Source organism: Chiloscyllium punctatum, chromosome 41, assembly GCF_047496795.1.
Source record: "Chiloscyllium punctatum isolate Juve2018m chromosome 41, sChiPun1.3, whole genome shotgun sequence".
Lineage (NCBI taxonomy): Eukaryota > Metazoa > Chordata > Chondrichthyes > Orectolobiformes > Hemiscylliidae > Chiloscyllium > Chiloscyllium punctatum.
In genome coordinates, this window is record NC_092779.1 from 40,701,295 (window position 1) to 40,727,699 (window position 26,405).

General features: G+C 42.1%; 1 protein-coding gene across 1 annotated transcript in view; it reads left to right on the forward strand.

Annotated features, from left to right (window-relative positions):
• The window catches only part of mak (male germ cell-associated kinase), a 233,517-nt gene that overhangs the window by 201,535 nt on the left and 5,577 nt on the right, over nucleotides 1-26,405 (forward strand). The window contains exons 14-15 of the mRNA XM_072560769.1: nucleotides 4,396-4,494; nucleotides 13,590-13,715. Of these exons, the coding sequence (XP_072416870.1) occupies nucleotides 4,396-4,494; nucleotides 13,590-13,715 (225 nt within the window). The remainder of the gene's footprint in view (nucleotides 1-4,395; nucleotides 4,495-13,589; nucleotides 13,716-26,405) is intronic.

A 26,405-nucleotide genomic window follows, 5' to 3' on the forward strand; every position in this document is an offset into this window, starting at 1 on the left:
TAATTTTGTTTCTCTCTCCACAAATGCTGCCAGACCTGCTGAATTTCACTAGCATTCTCTGTGTTTGTTATTCAAAGTCTTAGTCTCCACATGTCTCTGAGGTATACAATTCCAAAGGTTCATAATCCTCTGAGTAAAAATATTTCTCCACATCTCAGGCTTAAGTTGCATCCACCTTACATTTAAATTGTGCCCCCTGGTTCCTAGACTCAACCGGTCTATGTCTTTAAGCAATCCCTCAAGCACTGTTCTGACCATGGCCTCAATGATGGCCTGCCCATAATGGGCACTAAGGTCTCCTCCAGAAGTATTAGTACACGCAGACATGCTTGATATTTTCTCTTCCAATAATTCAATCTGTGAACTTAGTTGCTAGTCTGTTTGAATAGCTGTCAGAGTATGCAAGCTGTGTTTGTAAGTGTGAGTTTCTAATTATGATAACTTTTTGAGGATGAGGTAAACCATATAAGTGGTCCTGATAAAGTTCTGATACATAGAGATTGATGATAGGTTAATAATGAGAGTGTAATGAATCGAGCAATGATTGAGATTACTGGTCTAAAAAGCAGGAAATGCCATTTGTAAGGCAAAGATGTTTGAACGGCTACCTCTGTTGCATTGATATTGAATGAGCAAGACCACAGTCATTTTCATCTTCAACTAACTTTTCCAGTGTCCTTTTGAGTATATTTCTGAATGAGCTCCTGTTCCATGCATTTTCCCTTGCACTTCTTCCACTAGGACCTTCAACCTATTGTTGGAGCACCTCAGTGCCGTGTTCTTTCATATGTTCAGCCATTATTCAAAGCATTAGTTTAATTATAAAAATACTTAAACCACCTGTTTTGCCATAAAGTGCCACCACTTTTAGAATTGCAAAGACTGTCATTAAGATGTGCTTGACACTCAGAATATTGTGCTCTGTGCTGATGCATCGAGCCAATGAACCGTGCAACTAGCACCAGCTACAAACTTAAAACAAGGAATATCAACTTCATATACTACCTGTAACAATAGTAACAAAATGGTGCCTTTTCTAAGCTTTCACAACTCAAAAGCATGTCCTAACCAAACTCATCAGCTTACATGGAAGGCTAGAAAATTTTGTACGCTGCATAACAAGTACTGTATGTAGTTTCCCACAACCAGCATTCTAATATGCACTCTTGGCATATCAATTACACCAACAAAATGAGAAAATATTCAGTTTGAAACAATTACGTTTTTCATGGAATTTTTCTGTGGGAAGAAACAACAGAGGTGTTTGTAGAAATGTTCAATTCCTCTCTGGCCACATGGGATGTACTAGTGGACTGGAGGATAGCCAATGTGGTTATCCGAGAAGGGGGAAAGTGATAAACCTGGAAACCACAGGCCAGTTTGTCTAACCTTAGTGGTGGGGAAGCAATTTTGAGGGACAAAATTAATCTGCATTTGGAGAGGTAGAGATTACTGAAGAGGAGTTATGTTAAGAGGAGGTCATATCTGACCAATTTGATTGAATTCTTTGAACAGGTGACCAGGGATGTAGATGAGAGCAATGCTTTTGATGTAGTCTACTTGGATTTCATCAAGTTTTCTGATAAAGTCCCTCGTGGGAGACTGATAGCAAAGACAAAAGCTCATGGGATCCAAGGAAATTTGGCAAAGTAGATCCATATAGCTTAGTGAAGTAAAGGGCAATGGTTGAGGAGTGTTTTCTCAACTGAAAATCTGTGTCTACTGGGGTCTCACAGGGGTCAGTTTTAGGACCCATGCCATTTGTGATTTAAATAATTGTCTTAGTCTTGAATGTAGAAGGGTTGGTCACTATGTTTGCAGACAATACAAAAATTGGTGGGGTATAAATAGTGAGAAGGATACCCTTAGACTGGAAGAGAATGTAGCTTAGTCAGCTGGGCTAATCAGTGGCAAATAGAACATAGAACAGTACAGCACAGAACAGGCCCTTCAGCCCACGATGCTGTGCCGACCATTGATCCTCATGTATGTACCCTCAAATTTCTGTGACCATATGCATGTCCAGGAGTCTCTTAAACGTACCTAATGACCTTGCTTCCACAACTGCTGCTGGCAACGCATTCCATGCTCTCACAACTCTCTGTGTGAAGAACCCGCCTCTGACATCCCCTCTATACTTTCCTCCAACCAGCTTAAAACTATGACCCCTCGTGTTAGCCATTTCTGCCCTGGGAAATAGTCTCTGGCTATCGACTCTATCTATGCCTCTCATTATCTTGTATACCTCAATTAGGTCCCCTCTCCTCCTCCTTTTCTCCAATGAAAAATGTCTGAGCTCAGTCAACCTCTCTTCATAAGATAAGCCCTTCAGTCCAGGCAGCATCCTGGTAAACTTCCTCTAAACCCTCACCAAAGCATCCACATCTTTCCTATAATAGGGTGACCAGAACTGGACGCAGTATTCCAAGTGCGGTCTCCCCAAAGTTTTATAGAGCTGCAATAAGATCTCACGACTCTTAAACTCAATCCTCCTGTTAATGAAAGCCAAAACACCATATGCTTTCTTAACAACCCTGTCCACTTGGGTGGCCATTTTAAGGGGTCTATGTACCTGCACACCAAGATCCCTCTGTTCCTCCACACCACCAAGAACCCTATCCTTAATCCTGTACTAAGCTTTCAAATTCGACCTTCCAAAATGCACCACCTCGCATTTATCCAGGTTGAACTCCATCTGCCACCTCTCAGCCCATCTCTGCATCCTGTCAATGTCCCGCTGCAGCCTACAACAGCCCTCTATACTGTCAACGACACCTCCAACCTTTGTGTCGTCTGCAAACTTGCTGACCCATCCTTCAATCCCCTCATCCAAGTCATTAATATAAATTACAAACAGTAGAGGCCCAAGGACAAAGCCCTGTGGAACACCACTCACCACTGACTTCCAGGCAGAATATTTTCCTTCTACTACCACTCGCTGTCTTCTGTTGGCCAGCCAATTCTGTATCCAGACAGCTAAGTTCCCCTGTATCCCATTCCTCCTGACCTTCTGAACGAGCCTACCATGGAGAACCTTATCAAATGCCTTGCTGAAGTCCACATACACCACATCCACAGCTCGACCCTCATCAACGTTTCTAGTCACATCCTCAAAGCACTCGATAAGGTTTGTAAGGCATGACCTGCCCGTCACAAAGCCGTGTTGACTGCATTTAATCAAGCCATGCTCTTCTGTGATGGAATTCAATTTGGATTAACATGAGGTGATGAACTTGGGCAGGAAAAACAAAACAAGAGAATACAGGATGAAAGGTAGGACTCTGGGAAGCGCTGAGGATCAGATAAACCAGCCCCTTAAGTTAAAGAAAGTGAGAACTGCAGATGCTGGAGATCAGAGTCAGGAATGTGGAACTGGAAAAGCACAGCCGGTCAGGCAGCATCCAAGGAGCAGGAGAATCAACATTTCGGGCCAGAGCCCTTCATCAGGAGTGAGGCTTGTGGGTCGAGGGCTGAAACATAAATGGAGGGGGGGGATGCTGGGAATGTGATAAGTAGATGAAGGTGCAGGTGGAAGTAATAGATCGGAGGGGAGGTTGGAGCTGATGGGTAAGGAGGAAGGAAGATGGACAGGTAGGACCTGTCAAAGGGGTGGTGCCAAAGAAAATGAGGTGTTCTTCCTCCAGGTGTTGAGTGGTCAGGGTTAGGTGATGGAGGAGGCCCATGACCTGCATGTCCTTGGTGGAGTGGGAGGAGGAGTTAAAATTTTCAGCCACGGAGCGGTGAGGTTGGTTGCTGCAGGTGGCCTAGAAATGTTGGATAAAGTGGGTTAAGGCAGTGTATGGAATTGTTGCTTTTATTAATTGAGGCATAGAGTTTAAAAGCAGGGAGGTTATGATGGAACATTGGTAAGGTCAAAACTACAGTGTTGTGTATACTTCGGGAATCCACATTATTGGAGGGATCCGATAGCACCGGAGAGGATGCAGATGAAATTTAACAGGATATTTCATGGCGAGAGAGTTTCAGCTATGAAGAGAGATTGGACAAATTGAAGAGAGCAGAGGAGATTCAGAGGGAACGTGGAGCACAGATAGCATAGACAGGAAGAGACTTTTCCCTTGATGGGGGGGATATAGATTTAAATTAAGGGGCAGGAGATGTGAGGAAAAGCATTTTCACCCAGAGAGTAGTAGGAATCTGGAATTCATTTGTATAAAAATGGAGAGGTAGAAAACATTTAAGAAGTATTTAGTTGTGCACTTGTGATGCCAAATAAGGCTATTAGCCAAGTACTGGAACATGGGGTTAGAAGGTAGGTGATTATTTTGGACCAGCATGAACACAGTATAGATCTGTGTGGCTTTACAAAAAGTTTTTAAAAAGATATCACATTCCTTTCTGTATTATAAATAAATTGTTAATTTCTTTTTTCAGGAGTGCATCCCAAGAATACATCAGTTATAGCAAACAAAGATACCAACAGGACACATGGAATTATTGGTGGAGAGTTTTCTATTGGAAGGGTTCATGCAGGTAAACAAGATGGCAGCATATTAGTTGTTTAATTGAAATCAATATCGACAACTTTAAAATGATACAGCACCAAAGAAAGTATTTCTATCCACTGTGCCTGCATTGATATTTGAAAGAGAAATCAAATTGGTCCCAAAATCTTTGCCATGTTTTTCCCTGTCAAATATTCAACCAATTTCTTTTTGAAAGCATCCTGACATCCTTTCAAGCAGATCCTACAGAATATAGCAGATTGCTGTATCGAAAAATATTCTCCCCAAATGGTCATAAGTTATCAAAAGAATTTAGTTCAAGGAAGAGTGCAGAAGAGCATGCTTGATTTGTCATAAGAACACCTAAGAACACCTAAGAATGACATTTCAACCAAGAGGCAGAGGCAGCATGCAATAACAAGAGCTAAATGATATCACAACCAAAGGATCTAATCAAAATTCTTCAGTCCCACTACATAAAGTTGTAAAGGTGGTCCCAACTAACATTCCAAGAGCAGGAGGAGGCTCCAGAATATATGATTGGGGATCCAAACACATCAGAGGGAACGACAACCATCTTCAGCCTGAAATGCAAAGTGGATAATCCATCTTGGCCTCCACATGAGGTCCCTAGCATCACCAGTGCCAATCTTCAGATTCACTCTATGTGATATCAAGAAATGGCTTAAGGGATGGGATATTGCAAAAATAATGGACCATGACAACTTTCTGGCAGTGGGGCTGAAGATTGAGCATCAGAACTAGCCACATGCCTCGCCAAGGTGTTCCTGAATAACTATAACGCTGGCACCAACCCGAAAATGAGGACAATTGTTCAAGAGAGTCCTCAATTAATACCAGAATTGAACAGAAACTAGTGTTACATTGCTGTCCTTGTCCTTCAAAGTGATACAGGTCATAGGAAAGCACTGTTGAAGGATCCCTAGTGAGTTGCTGCAATGCATCTTTTGTATAATGCAAACTTCTGACATCATGCATCAGTGGTGAAGTGAGTGAGTGTTTAGGTACAGGATGGGATGCTGGAACATAGATAACTGATCTCCAACAATCACAAGCTTTATGTTCCTTATGACTCCTGCATTGATTGGAACCAGGTGGACCCTGTTGACTATGAGGTCCTTGATTGGGGTTGTTAACCCAGGCCTATCAGGAAGCCCTGGCTGACCAGTATAAACAGAGGACAGTGATGTATCTTTCAATCCGCTTTCAACCTGTTTTAAATGCTTTTCTTGGGGGTCGATGCATATCAGAGTATTGGACAAAATTGCTTATCAGTGCAGTACAATAATCTGCCATTCTGTACAGATACCAATTTTCCAGGACTTTGCAAAAAAAAATTTATAGTGATCGGAGTTTGTATTGACTAATGCTAAACCTTGTAGTGTAAATCTAGCATTGAAATGTCTTCAGTATCAATAAAGTCACCTTAGTTAGGATGCTGAGGTTTTAAGGGTTTTTTTCCCAAGTGGCTTCATGCCTAATAATTGGTTAAAACTGTTAATGGTATTGGTTGACCCTTGAGTTTCTACATCTGTTATTATGAAGAGTGATAAAGCTATACGTTGTCGTTTGTGGATCTTGAGTGGCTGTACATTTAGATGACCAAGTATATTTGCAGTGTCTTGAGTACGAATCGAAGTTTGAAGAAAATGTTAATACATTATCTTTAGGATGTATTTTGTGAAATCTGCTCAGTACAAGCTGAACCTTGATTTATTTCAAATGCAATGGAATCTTTTTTAAACCTACTATATCTTTCTAATAAACTGTTAACACATTAAAACAAATATATATAAACAGGGGATGTCTGTGTAATATGCACTATTTTATTGTTCAGTTGATTGGACTGTTTTAGATGCTTGTGTCTACTGTTTCCTTTTTGATAAGATAAGGTAGGATTTGAGGTTCATCCTTATTTCCCTGCTAATTGGTTGGATGGTGGGGTTTAGAGAGTTTGGCCTTGCTGTCCCTTTCTCTTGTAAATTGCTGTTTCTTGGAAACTACTGCTTGTTGTTGATTATTAAATGTTTGTTTGTATTTTGCACCATTTGATGAAAAATATAAACAGGGGATGTCTCCTGTGTAATATGCACAGTTTTATTGTTCAGCTGATTGGACTGTTTTGTATGTGTTTGCTTCTACTGTTTCCTCTTTGGTAAGTTAAGGTGGGATTTGGGGTTCACCCGCATTTCCCTATGAATTGGTTGTATGGTGGGGTTTGGGGTTTGGCCTTGCCACCCCTTTCCCCTGTAAATTGCTGTTTATTGTTCACTGTTGACTGTTTGTTGGCTGGCCACAGCCAGTGTGTTACTATTATTCTTTTTTGAGAACTGATTTCTGAGCTGACTGGCTCCACAGCCTGTGTGTACTGTTGTATTTTAGTTCTCATTAGAGAATTGTTTTGTGTTATTTCACTGGCTGGTTACAGCCTGTGTTATTCTTTTTGTTTTTTGAGTAAGGACTATGATGATTTTGTGAGAGGGCTTGGCCTTTGCACCATGTGTCTGGGCTTTCTTTTGTAGTGTCATGTGTTTGGACTGAGCCCCTCTAAGTCTTTACAAATGAACTGACTCCCTGTGAGTGCACCTGGGCCTCTGTGATGGACTAGGTCTCTGTAGAGACTGAATACTTGTGTGTGTGCTGTGAGGGGTGCATTCACTACATTCTGGCGTGGACTCTGCCTTTGGGCATGGACTCTGCCCTTGTGCATGGACTTTGCTTTGGTAACAAGCTTAGCTTTTTTGATGGTTGGTTTTATCACCCGCACTGTTTTTTGTGTGTCTCTGGGTCTGGCAGGCCTTACTGTGAGCCAGATGGTGAGTAGGTTGTTCCAAATACCAGAAGGTTCATAGGTGATCCCGAATGCTGTCACCCTGAGAGCCAGAGGATGGGTAGACCATCCTGAATATCGCCATCCCAAGGAGGGAACGGGACTGGCTGTCCCAGAGGTAGCTGGAAGGTGTGTCAGGGTGGTCTGAGGGGCCGTAGTGGCAGGTGAGAGCCAGACAGTGTGTAGGGTGGCCCAAGAGCCAGAAGGTAGGTAGGGGATTTAGGATCTGCTCAGTTCAGGCAACTGACCTCCAAGCTGGTTGACCACAGTGTTACTGTGGAGAATGATGACTTAAAGGATAACTTGTGACAAGACCCAGTCTTTGTGCTGCTGCCCTCATGCGTAGACTGACCCTCCGTGTGTGGACCATGCCTCCAAGAGTGGAATCTGCCTTTGTGAGTGGACTTTACCCATGTGTGTGCACTGTGCTTTCTGTGTATTCCCATATGGAGCTGAATTAACCAATAGCCAGGCCACGTGAAGCAGGTCAGGGGGCAGGGCAGCTGAAAGCCAGCCCTGTGGGTTGTGTGTTTTTTACTGTTCTGTATTACTGCTTAAGATGAGATGGGATCTTATGGAATGCTTTATATTTTTTGAGCTTTATATTATCTGTGCTCTGAGGCACAGTGTCTGTTATTGTGTGTTGTGGATGTTGCCTTATGCTCAGCCTTTTATCTCTAGGGGATGTTTTACAATGTTTTTATGCAATGTATTTAATTTATTACAGTACTTTTTCTGAAAGGAAAAAATGACCTGTGTAATACTTTCATTCTAGTTTATGTACATTTTACATTATTGTTTACATTGATATTTGGGTTGTCCTATTTTGGCGTCTGTTTCTTTGCTGCATGGTGATGTTATTATGTGTTGTAACCTTTTGTGGACTTTGAATATAAATAGGGGATAAACAGGGGATTCAGAATCTCCTCCGTTCAAGGGGCTGACTCCAAGCTGGCTGGTCACAGCCAGTGTACTGTTTACTGTAAATAACGTGTGACTTGGTGACGGATACTGTTCTCTGTGCAGTTATTTCATTGACAATGGGAGACAGCAGTATGTGCCTGAAGAACATTTGCTCACAACTGTCATCTTGGGGTTGGGATAAGAATTTCTGGCATCAGGCCTTTAGTTGGGAAGCTTGCCTTGTTTGATCCTGCTGTCAAAGACTGGGCGCAATGTGTGGAAATAATGCATATTTTACCCAGGCTAATAACAGTAGGGCAGATGAAAGCCTATGAGTAATCCTTCCGGCTGCTTGCGAATCTGTAGCATTTTCAGTTATAAGGGGCCTAACTTTCCCAGAGGCACAAAACACTAGAACCTTCCCCAAGTGTTGACTGAGTTGGTTAAGGAATATTGTGACCCAAACCACCTCCAATTCTGAAAAGCTATTTGTTTTATTCAGTTGTTCGAGAACTGGGAGAATTCGTATCAGAATTCTTGATCAGGTTATAGCGACTGGCATAGGCCTGAATGAGATGCTGAGAAACCATTTTGTATGTGGGATTAATGACATAACCTTGCAGAAGTGTCTATTAGCTGAAGTCACTGGACTTCAAACAGGCATTGGCTTTGTCATTAGAAAATGTAACAAGTGGGGATGGGAACTACAGGGCATCCCAATGGAAGTGGATCCCCTCACCTGTCCAAATGAGCTTGGGGAACACCACTTTGGTATAGGCACTTGCAGAGCCTCACGCAGGGCATTGTGAGAAGAGGGACCCTAGGCCAGCCCACAGCAGAAACCCACAACAAAGCTGAGCATCAGCCAAAGTTCTTCAGGATCTGGGCTGGCAAGCCACTGCAGTTACTGCCAGTATGTGGACACAAGACACCAAAGGAGTCCTACAAGGCCTGGCTTGAGTAAGAAAGCTTGTAGGCTGGTAGCCATGAGAGTGCACACCTTGGAAAGACCCCTCACATGTGGGTTGAAACAATTAAATTTCTGAATAACATCCAAATCATAACCAATTAAATTAAATTTTTTTGTGAAATGGTCACCCAGTTCCAATTGAGGTTGAGACTGGCACATCTGTTTTTGTGGTTGCAGAAGCCATCTTTACCAAGATTCACTCAGGTCTCAAACCCTTAAGTTTGCACAAGACCTTACCCAGACTGAGAACATACATTGGAGAACCATTGCAAATGAAGGATACAAATTCAGTTTTGATCTCCGATGAGAAGTCGTTGGTGTCGTTAGCATGGATGGTAGTAAGCTGCTCAGGCCCAAGCCTACTGGAGTGGAATTGGCTGAGAAAGATTCGCCTAGATTGGCTCAACATTTCTCATTTAGAAAATGGCTGCCTGAGTGAAGTCCAAGTGAACTGCCCAAGTTTTTCAGAAAGACCTTGGGACTATCAAATCCATTGCCAATTGTTGACCAGGAAGCAATTCCGTGATTTTCAAGGCCTACCCGGTACCATTTGCCTTGCAGGCAAAAGTAGAAGTGGAAACCAGGAGGCAGGAGAATGAAGGAATTATCAAACCAGTGCAGTTTACAAAACAGGCAGTACCAGTCATACTGATTGTGAAACCCTAATGGATCAGTTTGTCTTTGTGGGGATTTTAAGTAAATGGTAAACGACTTCTCACAGTTGGATAAATACCCAATCCCCCACATTGAGGACTTGTATGTAAAGTTGATGGGGGCATTGTCCTTCACAACTGGACATGAGCCATACCTACCTGCAATTGTGACTGGATGAAGAGTCCCAGAAATACGTCACAATTAACACCCATAAAGCTTCATTCGAATATATAAGACTACCATTTGGGGTATCATCTGCCTGCACCCTTTTCCATGGACCATGGAAGAATATTTTACATGGGCTACCCCAGATTGCCATTTATCTGGATGATGCGCTAATAACTGGGAAGATGACTTGGAGAACTTGGACACAGTGCTTAAAGTTTCTCCCAGGCAGGCATATGCCTTAGAAGGGAAAATGTGTGTTCCAGGTGCCCCAAGTGACCTACCTGGGTTACAGAGTCAACAAAACTGGGTTACACCCATTGGAAGATAAAGCTTCCACTTCTGTACCAGAGCTCTGGTCTTTCCATGGGTTAATGAATCATTACTGGATATTCATACATAACCTAGCCTTTGCCTGAAGAGGGGCTCCTGCCCGAAACGTGATTCCCCTGTTCCTTGGATGCTGCCTGACCTGCTGTGCTTTTCCAGCAACACATTTTCAGCTCTGATCTCCAGCATCTGCAGTCCTCACTTTCTCCTCGATGAACTCCAAGGTCATCCAGCCACTTCCAAGATGAAGATGCTAGCAGGAAGCCACGTCTGATGGCCAGGGTTAGATGCCCACATAACTGCATTGGTGGGGCAGTGCCCAGAGTGCCAACAAGGACAAAAGTTGCCACCAGCAGCAGCACCACATTCGTGAGAATGGCCGGGTAAACACTGGACTCAGTTACATGTTGACAATGCTGGTCCTTTCATGGGCTTGATGTTCCTGGTCATTGTGGATGCTCATTCAAAATGGCTGGGTATGCATAAAGTCGTACAGCAAACTCTGACAGTTGAGAAACTGCGAGCACTGTTTGCAATACATGGATTCCCAGAAGTATTGGTCGCAGTCAATGGGACGTTGAATGAATGGCATTTGGCACACATACCATCCATCATCAAATGGTCTGACAAAGAAAAATCTAAACATTGAAGGCAGGCTTAAAGAAGCAGCACACAGATTCATTCTACCAAACTATCCCAGTTCCTGTTCAATTATAGGACCACCCCTCACTCAACAACAGTGATAGCTCCAGCACAATTGCTGACAGGGAGAACAGTCCACACCAGGTTAAACTTGATACTCCCAGTTTGGGCAGGAGGGGGTTGGGTACTAAATGTATGTAAAATAGAAGCAGGAACACCAACGTCAGCCATACCTCCTCTAAACAAAAGAGATCATTTCATTCTAGGGATGAAGTTTGTTGCCAAAACTATTGAAATGGCCCTGTATTCATATAAGGGGAGGTGGACTTGAGGTCAGATCCCATGACATACAAAGTTCATGTAGTTGAGATGGTCCTGAACAAACATTTAGATTACCTAAAAATTGTTACCTCGTAAACAGGACAGAAGCAAAACATACCTGACTGCTCAGAACAGCCAAAAGGCCTGTCAGAAATCATAGGTTCTTCCCCTCCATCTAGTGTTGAGGAAACTTCGGAGTTCAAGATGGATTCAGCCACGATACCATTGCCGCTGGAAGAAGAGGAAACCCTCCCGGGATACTCTGGATGGACTATGGTCCGGTACCTTCAGCTCGTGTCAGGGTCCAAATCAGAGGAACCAGACCTGGGGTGAAAACGTCGCAGAAAATGCTACAAGAAAAAGACCAGGCCTACATCCCCAGAAGTAGAGGGGGAGGGATGTGGTGATAGAACTAGGTGGACCTTGTTTACTACAAAGCCCTTGACTGGGATTGTTATCCTGGGCCAAGCAGAAAACCCTAGACAACCAGTGTGAACAGGGGATTTAGAATCTGGGGACTGACTCCAAGCTGGCCACAGCCAGTGCACTGTGCTTAAGTAAATAAAGGGTGACTTGATGACAGGATACTGGCCTCTCTGCAGTTATTTCAACTCCAATCAGAGAAGAATATTCCTCTACATTCCCATTGACTGAATTAAATATTGCCTTGATTTCAAGAGTACTTACTCACATCTGACATCTGGAATTCAGCCTTTTTATCATAGAGGCATAGAGTCATAGAGATGTACAGCATGGAAAAAGACCCTTCGGTCCAACCCAATCTAGTCCCATCTGCTAGCACCCAGCCCATATCCCTCCAACCCCTTCCTTTTCATATATCCATCTGAATGCCTCTTAAATGATGCAATTGTACCAGCCTCCACCACTTCCTCTGGCAGCTCATTCCATACATGTACCACCCTCTGTGTGAAAAAGTTGCTCCTTAGGTCTCTTTTATATCTTTCCCCTCTAACCCTAAACCTATGCCCTCTAGTTCTGGACTCCCCGACCTCAGGGAAAAGACTTTGCCTATTTACCCTTTTCATGCCCCCCCCCATAATTTTGTAAACTTCTATAAGGTCCCCCTTCAGCCTCCAACGCTCCAGGGAAAACAGCCCCAGCCTGTTCAGCCTCTCCCTATAGCTCAAATCCTCCAACCCTGGCAACATCCTTGTAAATCTTTTCTGAACCCTTTCAAGTTTCACAACATCTTTCCGATAGGAAGGAGACCAGATTTGCATGCAATATTCCAACAGTGGCCTAACCAATGTCCTGTACAGCCTCAACATGACCTCCCAACTCCTGTAATCAATTAATAAATAAGGCCTGGTGATGTGTAGGCCTGGCAGGACTCAAATTAAGCATTAGTGAGCAGATTATTACTTTGTAAGTCTTGCTTGATAGCCCTGTTAATGACCAACTACAAATATTTTGCTGAAAATCAAGTATTAATTGGATATTAATTGGCTACATTGAACTTGTCCTGCATTTTGTGGGCAGGAAATTTGCACATCTCTCTTGAACTTTCCCCTTCTTCCCTTAAACCCATGCCCCCTATATTTTTGGCATTGCTCCCTAGGAAAAAGGCTCAGATTTTCCACCCTATCTATGCATCCCATAATTTTGTATACTCTGTCAGGTTTCCCCTCAGCCTCCAGCACTCTAGCAAAAGCAATCCGAGTTTGTTCAACCTCCCCTTGTAGCGAACACACTGCAATCCAGGCAATATCCCTCTCAACTTCTTTTGCACCCTCTCCAAAGCCTCCACTTCCTTTCTATAGTGTGGTGACCATAAATATACATAATACTCCAAATGTGGCCAAACTAAAGCCTTATACAGCTCCAAAATAACTCGCCAACTTTGAATTCAATGCTTGGACCAATGAAGGCAAGCATGGTGCATGCCTTCTTTACCACCTTATCCACTTGTGTTGCACTTTCAGGGAACTATGGACTTGTACCCCAAGCTCCCTCTGTATATCAATGTTCCTAAAGATCCTGTCATTTACTGAATATTTAGTTGTTAAATTTTGTTGTAAGCCTCAATAGTAACAATTTGGTAGATCTAACATCACTGCAACATTCAAATATTTCCCACTTTAATTATCCTCAACATACCTTTTTTTGTATAAGAAGTTGATAGTCAAATGCCAGGTTGTAATTCTTACATTATTCGGAAAGAACTGCAGCTTAGGGCAACTAGAACATAGAACTGTACAACTCTGTCTCTATAACAATAGTCAAATTTGGTTTAATAATTCAATAACAATTCATCCTATTGTTACAGGAAAGCTGGAAGTTTTTAATCCTGATTATAATTCATCTAGAGGTTATAATCCATCCTTTCTGAAGAAGGAGGTTGGGTCAGCAGGGCAAAGACTGCAGTTTGTTCCTATTGGAGGATCCACAGGCAGTAAGTTTTCATCCTTGTGTATTTATTAAAAGGAGTTTTATTTTAAGATTCCAAAGATAGTAAAGCCCGGATTTTCAATGAATTGGGCCAATTTAGGAGCCTTTTAAAAATAACAAGCAGACCAAAATCCTAAATTTGCACCCTCATTCCTGTTTCCAGCCCATTCTGTACTATATAATGACTTCTAATACTAAACTTAAACATTGCCAAGAGGAGAGAAAAAGTTTGAAATCTTTCACTGATCAGATTGGGACTAGTCCTAAATATGCAAATTTATTTCCTCCTTCTATTGAATCCATTAATGTCATTGAATTGCTTGTATAGATAACCATGTCGTAAACAATATCCATTTGAAACATTCACGACTGTGAATTTACTAAATCAGAAGCAGTTTGTAGAATACAGCTAAACAAATCTCTCAATGTATTCTCTCTGGAAACAAGTTTGTTCTCATTCAAGGTTTCAACTTTGGTTTGTAATGAAATAACTGGTAACAAAGGATTTCAAACATAATGTCCAAAGAAATGCTGAGGCTTTGATCTGACCTGTATATTTGTGAAAATCTGATGACAAATGCACATATGTAAAACTAGAAAAGGAACTGGAGTTGTTATACTCAACACCAACAAAAATGCATGTTGTGCTCAATGATGATTCTAAATTTATATCTATAAGATCTACCTCCTCTACATGTAACTACAAAGCGACATTCAAGGGCGAGTTTCGGAGGTACTTGTTGGAATTAGAGTGTTAGGGTGGTAACCTACACATACCTGATGGGATTCATCTTCAAGGTTCAGTGCATCCATGCATGTATGGGCTACCCAAGATTCAAAACGTAATGCCCTTTTATGCTGTATTCTATCTATACATGAATTGGCCAAATGGTTGAATTGAATTTATTGTCACATGTACCAAGGCACAGTGTAAAGGTTTGTCTTGCAAGCAATTCTGGCTGATCACAGAGTTAAGTAGCGCAGCTAAGTAAATAATAGGTTAACAGTGGCAAAAACAAAAGCACAGGTACAGGTGGAAATTAAGAGTTTGTGAGTCCATTCAGTATTTTAACAACAGTAGGGTAAGAAACTGTTGCGAAACCGGCTGGTGCATTTGTTCAGGCTTCTGTACCTTCTCCCGATGGTAGAGGTGTAGAAATACATTACCAGGGTGGGATGGATCTTTGAGAATGCTGGCGGCCTTTCCTTGACAGCGGGTCTGGTAGATGGATTTGATAGATGGGTGGTTGGCCTTTGTGATTGTCCGAGCTGAGTTCACCACTCTCTGTAACCGTCTTTGATCTTGAATGGTACAGTTGCTGTACCAGGTAGTAATACATTAGACAGAATGCTCTCAATAGCGCACCTATAAAAGTTGGCAAGGGTATTTGCCATCATCCCAAATTTCCTCAGCTGTCTGAGGAAGAAGAGACGTTGTTGGTTCTTTGTAACCAGTGCGCCCACATGAAGAAGAGTCCAAGAAAGCTTGTTGTGGATGACCACTCCCAGGAGCTTGTCAATCTTCATTCATTCCACCTCTGTGCTGTTAATGTGTAGGGGCGTATGAGTAACATCCTGCCAAAAGTCAGTAATGAGTTCCTTGGTTTTGCTGGCATTGAGAGCTAGGTTGTTCTCAGTGCGCCATTTTTTCACATCTTCCGCCTCCCGTTTGTTTCGTTGCCATCTGAGATTCAACCGACTATGGTGGTGTCATCAGCGAACGTGTAAATGACATTAGTCTGGTATTTGTTGATGCAGTCATGGGTGTACAATGAGTACAGGGTCTGACTACGCACCCCTGGGGGGCTCCAATGTTGAGTGTTAGCGAGGATGAAACATTGTCCCCAATCTTCACTGATTGTGGTCAGGAAACTGAGGGTCCAGTGCAGAGAGTGGGGCTTAATCTGAGATCACTAAGTTTAGTAATCAGTCTCGAGGGGATAATAGTGTTGAAGGCTGAACTGTAGTCAATGAGTAGGATTCTTACCAAGCTGTTTTTAGTGTCAAGATGTTTTAGGGAGGAGTAAAGGGCAAGTGATATGGAATCTGACGTGGATCTATTAATCTGATAGGCAAATTGGAGTAGGTCAAGGGTAGAGGGGAGGCTGGAGTTGATTAATGCCTTTCAAACTCTTCATGACCACTGAAGTTAAGTCACTGGACAGTAGTCATGGAGACATGCTGCATGAGCCTTCTTAGGCACGGGGATGATGTTGGTCCTCTTGGAACAGGCAGGGACAGTGGCCTGCTGCAGGGAGAAGTTGAAGATGTCCCAAAAGACCACTGCCAGTTGGTCTGCGCATGCCCTGAGTGCACAGCCTGGTACACCATCTGGTCCCATCGCTTTCCTTGGATTCACACAATGGAAAACTAATTTGATCTCTAATGCAGTGACTGTTCGGGTAAGTTCGTCAGGATTAATTTAAATTGGTGTTACCTCTCCGCCAAAATTCTGCTCAAAGCGAGCATAGAAGGTGTTGAGACGATCTTCGAGGGATGTGTCATCATCTGCTATTTCGCACTGTCTCTTTTTAGAACCTGTAATGTCATTCAGTCCTTGCCATAGTTGCCGGGTGTCTGTTTGGGTCTCTAGTTTAGATCGTTATTGGTCCTTGGCTGTCTTAAGGTCATACTTGAAATCCTTATGTTTGAGTGGGTCGCCTGATCTAAGGCCTCACACCTGTTTTTTTTACCAGGTTCTGTCTGTCCTGATTCATCCAGGGTTTCCTACTGGAAATGAGCTGTTACAATCTATTTAAATAAGTTTCCAAATGGGGAAGAATTCCTTCTCTCTCATGATGATTGTTAAAGGTTTGCATATTGAGAGCAACTGCAAGTCTATGTTTTCTTGAGACATTCCTAGATTATTTACCAATTTATTTACTCAAGGAAGTAGTTGATGCTTGTGTTATGTCAACATATCTTAACTATCTAGATGTGACACCAGTATCTGAATCTGCATCCTTTGAATTTATTAACCTAGTACAGTAATTTGCACAGTTGAGTTCAGTTTCAATGACACGTTGTATGCCCAAATAGATAACTAACAACTTCATTGGGTATCATGAGAATCATGTCTTTGGTGGAATGGCCATAAATCTCCTATTTCTTGTGCAATTCTAATAAATCGATGAATTATTGCAGATGTCTCAATCTGCAGCTGCAAAGATTTTCTTTACGCAACCTAATGAACTCCATCTTGCTCCCACTTTTTACCATTGAATTGAAGCAATCAAATGAGCTTCCTTTCCTTGATTTAGGTTTCGATTTTGTTGTCTCATGTACTCAAGTACAGGAGTACAGTGAAAGTGTATAATGTCGCCAGATAGAGTGCCATCTGCTGTAGGCACAAAAAGGTATCTAGGTACAAAAACCATTTGTACAAAGTAGTGAAAGAATCAAAGTTAGAAAAGTTAAGCATTACCTTCATGGAATGGGTGGAAAAATGAAGAAATAAAGTAATAGCTAACATTTAAAGCCCTTCTTAAACTATAAACTAGAAAAATAAAATTAAAAGTTCAAGTCTTCCACTTAGCTCGCTGTCTGGGAGACCTTGGCTACCTGTTCTCAACACCACAGGTACTGGGGATGTTCCCTGGCCGCTCACTCTTCCCACGTTGGGCCGGGATGTCATTGTTGCTGTTGCTGATGTTTTAAGTTGAGACGTTCTATTAATGGAGAAAGCCACTTGTGGATTTATTGTGAAATGTTAGTGGGCTCCATCTATTGTCCAAATGTTTGAGACAATTTTTGCATAATTATGCTTTGATCAGGATAACAATTATCTCTCAGGATAGTCTTATTCTCAGTGAACAGATAACTTAAGAACTTATTCACGTGATTGCCAATAAGATTATACTTAGTGTTGGAGCTTTAGGAATCTCAGCACATATATTGACCTGTGAACATAGGATTTCTATACATCTTAGTGGAAAACCTATTGACAGATTTCTCAACTTAAACATTTCACAATAAATCCACAAGTGGTTTTTTCCACTAATAGAATGTTGTCATTAAGCCAAAAATACATTTTCTCTCCCTCACAAATGATATATATGGGATATGAGTTTCACTGCTAGTTTAATATCAGGTATGTTGGGCTTGTACAGATCAGAACATTTCCAGACATGACCTCTGCATGAAAATCTAGCCCTAAGTATTTTTACATTGATAACAAAGAAAATGTGGAAAGAAATATTGCATGTTTTCAATATTACAGAAGGTTTCAAGACAATAAGTAGTGAAAGATTATTTCTGCTAGACCATGGAAGATAGAAAGAGATCAAATAATAGGGAAAACCCTTCTTTGAATGCATCCTCATTAATCTACCTATTGCAAATGCATCATGGTAATGTTGAAGTGACTACCATGCAGTTTCTGTTGAGACAAAGGTCCTCCAGCAAAGAAGGTTACCGCAGAATACAACGGGATCTTGATTAGATGGTCAATGGGACGAGGAGTGGCAGATGGAGTTTAATTTAGATAAATGTGAGGGGCTGCATTTTGGAAGGGCAAATCAGAGCAGGACTTCTACACTGAATGGTAAGGTCCTGAGGACTGTTGCTGAACAAAGAGACCTTGCAGCTTCATAGTTCATATTGTGTGCAGTTCTGGTCTCCCTCCTGTAGGAAGGATGTTATGAAACTTGGAAGTGTTCAGAAAAGAATTACAAGGATGTTGCTAGCATTGAAGGGTTTGAGCTATAGGGAGAGGCTGTTTTCCCTGGAGCATTTGAGGCTGAGAGGTGTCCTTATTAAAGTTTATAAAATCATGGTAAGGTAAACAGACTAGGTCTTTTCCCTGGGTTGGGGAAGTCCAGAACTAGAGGGCACAGGTTTAGGGTGAGAGGGGAAAGATTTAAAAGGGACCAAAGGGACAACCTTTTCACGCAGAGGGTGGTGTGTGTGGAATGAGCTGCCAGAGGATGTGGTGGAGGCTACAACAATTACAGCATTTAAAAGGCATCTGGATAGGTATATAAATAGGAAGGGCTTAGCCAAGTGCTGGATTAAGTTAGGATCTCTGGTCGGCATGGACGAGTTGGACCAGAGGATCTGTTCGTCTCTGTGACTCTAAACAATTCTTCTTCTGAGTGGCAGGCAGTGACTAGTGGATACTGCAGGCAATTGTATTTGGATCCCAGCTATTCACTAATATCTATTTTCCTCAACTAAATCATTAATATATGTGATATCTCTAAGTTTATGTAGGCAGCACAACGCTGGGTGGGAGGTGAACTGTGAGGTGGGTGCCAAGATGCTTATGTGTGAGTTGGACAAGTTGAGTGAGTGGGCAAATGCATGGCAGGCAAAGTATGATGTAAATAACTGAGTTTATCCACTTTGGTAACAAGAACAGGAAGATACATCATTATAAGAATGGCAAAAGATTTGAAAAGATGTTCAACAAGAACTAGGAGTCCTTGTATGTCAGTTACTGAATGTAAACGTGTGAAAGCAGTAGGCAGTGAAGAAAGCAAGTGGTATGTTGACCTTGGCAGTGAAAGGATTCGAGTACATCCACAGTGATATCTTCCTGCAATTCCACAGGGCCTTGGTGAGTCCAGACCTGGAGTATTGTGTCCAGTTTTGGTCTCCTTGTCTGAGGAAAGATGTTCTGGCTATGGAGAGAGTGCAATGAAAATTTCCCAGACTGCTTACTGGGATGGTAGAACTGATTGTATGAAGAGAGACTGGGTCTGGAGTTGAGAAGAATGAGGGAATCTCATAGAAACTATTAAAATTCGAATAGGATAAATGCAGGGGAGGATATTTGCAATGACTAGGGAGTGCAGAACCAAGTTTTACAGTCTAAAGATATGGGACTAAGACTAAGAGAAATTTCTTCACCTCTCGAGTATTGAGCCTGTGGCATTCTCTCCCACAAAAAGTAAATAAGGCCAAAACTTTGAATGTTTTCAACAATGAGTTAGATATAGTTTTTAGGGCTAAAGGGATCATAGATTATGAGGAGAAAGCGGGAACAAAAGTTAGATAATCAGCCATGATCATATTGAATGATGAAGCAGTGTTGAAGGGTCAAATGGATTCCTGCTCCTATTTTTCGATCTTAAGAAGGAAGTTCCAGGACACCAGCAACAGTGAAGGGAAAAAAGTAATTTCAGGCCAATGGTATATCCCTCACTCTACCATAATCATCAATCTAGGGGATCAGTCTTAGTCTCTGGCATTTCTCATTGAACTATGTCAGGAACAATACCAAGCATGCCGACAAATGAGGTGCCAAACTGGTGCAGCTTCAACCCCTCTGAAATAATAGAAACAGCATTTGATAGACAGAACTAAGCAATCCCACAACCAAAGCATCAGATCAATACTCTAAAGTCCTGCCATTTCCCATTATGAATAGTTGAGGACAGTTAATCAAGTAACCGGTGGAGGAGATTTCACAGATATCCATATCCTTAATGATAAAAGAGCCTTATAGATCAGTGCATGAAACAAAACTGAAGCACTTGTAACCTCTTTCAGTCAGAGTTAAAAATCACACAACACCAGGTTAATAGTCCAACAGGTTTAATTGGAAGCAAATTAGCTTTCGGAGGGCTGCTCCTTCATCAGGTGGTTGTGGAGGAGACAATTGTAAGGCACAGAATTTATAGCAAAAGTTTGCAGTCATGTAACTGAAATTATACATTGAAAAATACAGACATTCAAGGTATTTTTCAATGTATAATTTCAGTTGCATCACACTGTAAATTTTTGCTATAAATTCTGTGCCTTACAATTGTCTCCTCCACAACCACCTGATGAAGGAGCAGCCCTCCGAAAGCTAATTTGCTTCCAATTAAACCTGTTGGACTATTAACCTGGTGTTGTGTGATTTTTAACTTTGTTCACCCCAGTCCAACACCGGCATCTCCAAATCTTTTAGTCAAAAATGTTAAGCGTATGATGCTCATGAAATCACTGTGGTCAATTCAAAATTCATTCTACATGACATCAAGAAACAGCTGTAGGCATAAGCTATGAAGTCCTGATAAGATTGTAGTTTTAGTACTGAAAACGTGTATTTGAAAGCCAACTGCCCCCTCCCCAGCCAACCTGTTCTAACACAGCTACAACACTTGCACTTACCCAACAGTGTGAACAATTATACAGGTATGTCCTGTCAATAAACAGAAGGACAAATCCAATTTGGCCAAATGCCATTCTACCAGACTATACTTAGTCAATTGCAAAGTAATGGAAAAGTTCATTGACGATGTTATCAAGTGGCACTTGCTAATAATAACCTGCTTATTGATGCTGTCAGGACTATGTGGTTCCAGACCTCATTAACACTCCAAATATAGATAAAAACGACTTAATTCCAGCAATGTGATGAGTGTAACTACCCTTTAAACTAAGATGATATTGCAGTAATGCAACATTTTGTTCCATGGGGAAAAAAAACTTTAAGCACTGCCAACATGGGAGAAAAACAATTGCCAAACCCCTTAGTCTTGGAATCCTAAACCTCCAGCCCTGGTGGTGACCGCTAATGCCCACCCCAATTCTAGTTCTGATTCCCAGGAACCCCATTTGCCCTTCCTTTTGCTCTGCGTCCCTGAAAACAAATTCAATCTCTTGACCTCCTTACCCTCTGAATTCCCTTCTCTATCACAAGCTCCACATCCCCTGGCCCCTGACTCTAAGGCCCCAAATCACTTTGGACTCCTACAGCCCAAGTGCAACTGTTTATGTGACCCAAACGTGGAGCATATAATTTGTTCACCTTCTCATGCAGCTTTATTATGAGATCCAATGCTCAATATCTGGTTGTTTGAATCTCGCCATTTGTGGTCAAATATGGATGCTCTAAATTTAATCCTGAAGAATTTATTATAAAGTAAGTGAATATAGGAAAAGATAGAGACATTAGAGTAGGATAATTAATTGAGAGCAAGCAGAGAAAGTACAGGAAGGACTTTAAACCATCATGGTTGCGTAGGTTTTAATGCAGGTGGCAACTGTGCAATAGCAACACTTGAATCTGACCACATCAATATGCGTGAGTATTGTATGCCATGTTGTAAATTTTTCTGGTTTAAAAAATAGAAAATCCCTTTCCTTAGAAAATCTCATTTCTGAACTTCTAATTTATAACAATGGGGTCATCAGACCAAACAGAATACGAACAGCCAGTATTTATTAATCAAGTACAAACTTTTTGACAAGATTTTATAAATGCTTGATTAACAGTGAGGAAGATATGGAAGTTCCTTTCCCTCGAGGTCCAAGAATTTCTTAAACACTACCTACACAAGCAATGGCCTTTTTTTTTCAAATCTCTGAAGTGCAATGAGATTGAGTGTCAATAATGGGAGAGCTAACCAAAATAAAACCATGCCAAAGACTCAACAAATTACTACATGAGGTCAACAAGTGTCAGAGAGTGGGAAAACTGTGCTCAAGACCTACAGGTAAAATCAAAGAATCATTGGAGGTTGGAGAGCATGTGCCTGAGGGAAAACAGTGTCCAATAATGACATCAAGTCAACACGATTTTTTTTTTTGCAATACCTTCCTCCTTCATTCATCATCGATATGTGAATGAATTGTTGACCAGCAGATGCATTTGACCCCCATGTCTATGACTCTTAAAGATGAAATGCAATTTCAATCATACTTTGACACACCGTGGGCGGCACGGTGGCACAGTGGTTAGCACTGCTGCCTCACAGCGCCTGAGACCCGGGTTCAATTCCCGCCTCAGGCGACTGACTGTGTGGAGTTTGCACGTTCTCCCCGTGTCTGCGTGGGTTTCCTCCGGGTGCTCCGGTTTCCTCCCACAGTCCAAAGATGTGCAGGCCAGGTGAATTGGCCATGCTAAATTGCCCATAGTGTTAGGTAAGGGGTAAATGTAGATGTAGGGGTATGGGTGGGTTACGCTTCGGCGGGGCGGTGTGGACTTGTTGGGCCGAAGGGCCTGTTACCACACTGTAAGTAATCTAATCTAATCTTTACAATACACAGGACCAACATTCTGAATCAGTTAGAAATGATTTATTTTCAAATTATGTAAATTTCCTGTTGCCCTGTTTAAAAGTATTTATGTTGCTTTTTCCACATGTCACCAATGCCTGGTAAACCCGTATCTTCTCAACAGCCTGTTTACTAAAGCTGATGCCAGTTGCCCAAATCTGTGTCCCCAGACTCCATGGTCTATAATTTCCTGCCTAAACTTTCCTTTTTCCCCGTCTTGCATTCCTTCTTAATAACCTTTTTAAAAAATTCAGGTCTTTTGCCAAACGTTGTTTCCTCTTGTTTGCATATTTGACTCGATATCTAAGGGTGGCATGCTGGCTCAGTGATTAGCACTGCAACCTCACAGCGCCAGGGACCAAGGTTCAATTCTTGCCTCGGGCGACTGTGTAAACTCCACACAGACATTCTCCCAGTGTCTGCGTGGGTTTCCTCTGGCTGCTCCGGTTTCCCCCACAGTCCAAAGATGTGCAGGTTAGGTGAATTGGCCATGCTAAATTGCCCATAGTATTCAGGGATATGTAAGCTAGGTGCCCTAGTCAGGGGTAAATGTAGGGTATGGGCATGGGTCTGAGTGGATTATTCTTCAGAGAGTCAGTGTGGACCTGTTGGGCCAAATGGCCTGATTCCACACTGTACCTTTTGATTACACCAGTGCAAAATGCTCTTGAATTTCTATATGTTAGAGGTGTTATATAAATTCAATTTGTTGGTACTGTTATTTGTGATACCCAAAAGTTACATTGTGATATTAATTATTTTTGATTAGAAAATAAAAATTACAAGAGTAAGCCATTTGGCCCCTTGAACTGCCCTCTCCTTTAAAAAGATCTTGGATAATCTTCTATCTCAACTTTTCACCATCCCCAAATCCCTTGATTCCTTAAATATCCAAAAGAGCTGTAGTTCTCTGAGTTGAATACATTTAACAACCAAGTATCTGCATGTCTTGAGAGGAAAAGACTTTCAAAGATTCTCAACAATTTGGATTAAGAATGTTTTCCTCATTTCAGTCCTTAAATAGCTAATCCCTTGAGCGACTGTCTGCGTGGAGTTTGCACATTCTCCCCGTGTCTGCCTGGGTTTCCTCCGGGTGCTCCACTTTCCTCCCACAATCTAAAGATATGCAGGTCAGGTGAATTGGCCATGCTAAATTGCCCATAGTGATAGGTGCATTAGTAGGGGAATGGGTCTTGGGTGGGTCGGTGTGGACTTGTTGGGCCAAAGGGCCTGTTTCCACACTGTAGAGAATCTAAAAAAAAATATATTCAGCTCTCTTTCGAAACCTCCTTTGGATTCCGCAGAGGACACCAGTGAGAAACTATGGTGGAGGTTTCAAGGAGAGGTTGGCTCACTCGTGTCTAAGGAGAGGATCATGAAAGGCCAGGTGTCAAAGAACAGTGAAGCCCCAAACATTATATGATTGTAGTGTTTCCCTCCCTCCCTCCTCTTTGAACCAAAGAGATTGAGAGAGAGAGAGACTGTTAGAAAATTGTTTTCAGCTTAGGAACAGCAGAACATCAGCATCATGTCAGTCAGTAAAGATGGTAGCAGCTCTGTGTGAGGCATGTAAAATGTTGAAGGTTTTGGATGTATTAGACATCGGGACAGTCACACCTCAATGAAGTGCCAGAGGGTAGCAATCCTAGAACAACTTATAGCTGATTTGGAGCAGTAACTCTCCTCATTACGTACCATACATGGAGAATAGTTTTTAGGTCAGTTGGATGAGAGAGTGGTCAATGCACAACATGGTAGGCAAGCAAGAAGTAGTGCTGAGATGGCAAGTGAGTGGGTGACCATTCACCAAAAGGAAAGGTCCAGGAAACCCAAGACTCCTTGGAGCTGTCTAACAGGTATGAAAATTTAGATGCCTATTTAGTGAGCAACAAGACTGAGTCGCTCGTCAATGGCTTGAGGAAAAGCCGCAGTAGCGTGGTGCCTGAGGCTATTCTGGGAAAAGAGAGAGAGGCTGGTAGGCAGATTAGTAAGGGGTAATTCAGTAGTTTGAGGAATAGATAGTATTGTTTGCACCTGAGATCATTAAACCCATGTAGTCTGTTGCCTCCTAGGTGCAAGAGTTCAGGATATAATGGAGCAACTGGATAAACTTCTGGAAAAGGAGGGTGAGCAATCAGTGTTAGTGGTTCACGTGGGAACCAACAATATAAGAAAGGATGGCTTGAAGTTTTGCAGAATCAGTGACAGGAGCTAGGGAGTACGTTGAAATGCAGGACCTCCAGGGCAGTAATCTCAGAAATATTACCTGTGCCATGAGCTTCACCATTTAGGCAAAGGCAGATCAGGAAAGTAAATTTGTGGCTTGGGGGGAAGGGTGATGGTATCAAAGGGAGGGATTTAGATTTTTGGGACATTGGGATAATTTTTGGGAAAGAAGAAAGCTGTTCAGAAGAAATGGACTTTACCTGCGTAGAAAAGGAACTTATCTCCTAGCTGAGAGAGTCAAAATAGTGTATTAGGAGTGAATGTAAACTTGTAAAGCAGGGAGGTGGGTTGACAAATGAACCTAGTTTTGGAAGAACCAAAGAGGGCAAAAGAGAGAACATGATGAATGAGAAAAAGAAGTGAGGGAAAGCTGGAGTGTTGAGAGTGAAGAAAGAAAAGATCACTTTCCAGTAGACAAGGAAGAGATAAGAGCAGGGTTAAATGGATGTATGTAAATGGTTGAAGTGTAGTGAACAAAATTTAGGGAACTGGAAGTAGAAATTGCTCTGAGGAACATAACATGGCTCCAGCCAGAACAAGACTGTATACTTAATATTCCAGGATATTAGGTCAAAGGTAGTGTCACTGCCCTTGGCGAGGATACATTACCTTAATTTGAATCTATATGATTCAAGGTAAGAAACAAGAAGGGAGCAGTGACCTTGTTGGGTATTTGTTATAGATCTCCAAATAATGGGGAAGAATTAGAAGAGCGCATTTGTAGACAGATTATGGAAATCTGTAAGACGAAGGGTTGTGATAGTTGGTGATTTCAATTGCCCTAGGGTAGACTGGGGAAAAGATAGGAAGGGGAGAAATTCCTGCAGAACTTCCTGAAGAGTACGTTTCCAGTCTGACCAGGAGGGCACTGTGCTGGATCTGGTCCTAGGAGACTGTAGGTGCAGACTTTGCAAGATACCTCCGGTCCGTGTGCAAGCATGACCCCGACCTTCCCTTAGCTGGTTGTTTTATAACAGCATCCTGCTCGCATGCTCATTTGTCTGACATTGGCATGCTACAACGCTTCAGCGAATCACAACGCAAACTGGAGGAACAACATCTCATCTTCAAACTAGGCAGTTTACAACCTTCTGGCCTTAGTATTGAGTTCGGCACCTTCAGATTGTGAACTCTCACCCATTTCTTTTTTTTAAACTTTGTCTGTTGCATTCTCTGTCACCATATCCTTTCTCTCCTTCCCTCACTCCAGTGGGACCAGCTATTCTTCCAGTCTGGCAGTTAGACACACCATGTCTGCCATTCTCACATTCCAATCACTCTATCTGCACTATCAGCACCCTTCCTCCCCCAGCACTCCACACCCCCATTATTGCATGAATGCTGCTCCCTCCACACTTCACATCAGCTCAGATGAAGAGTCAACTAGACTCGAAAGATTAGCTTCTCTCTCCACAGATGTTGCCTGACCTGCTGTGATTGCCAGCATTTTTTTTTATTTCAATTTAGATTCCAGCATCTG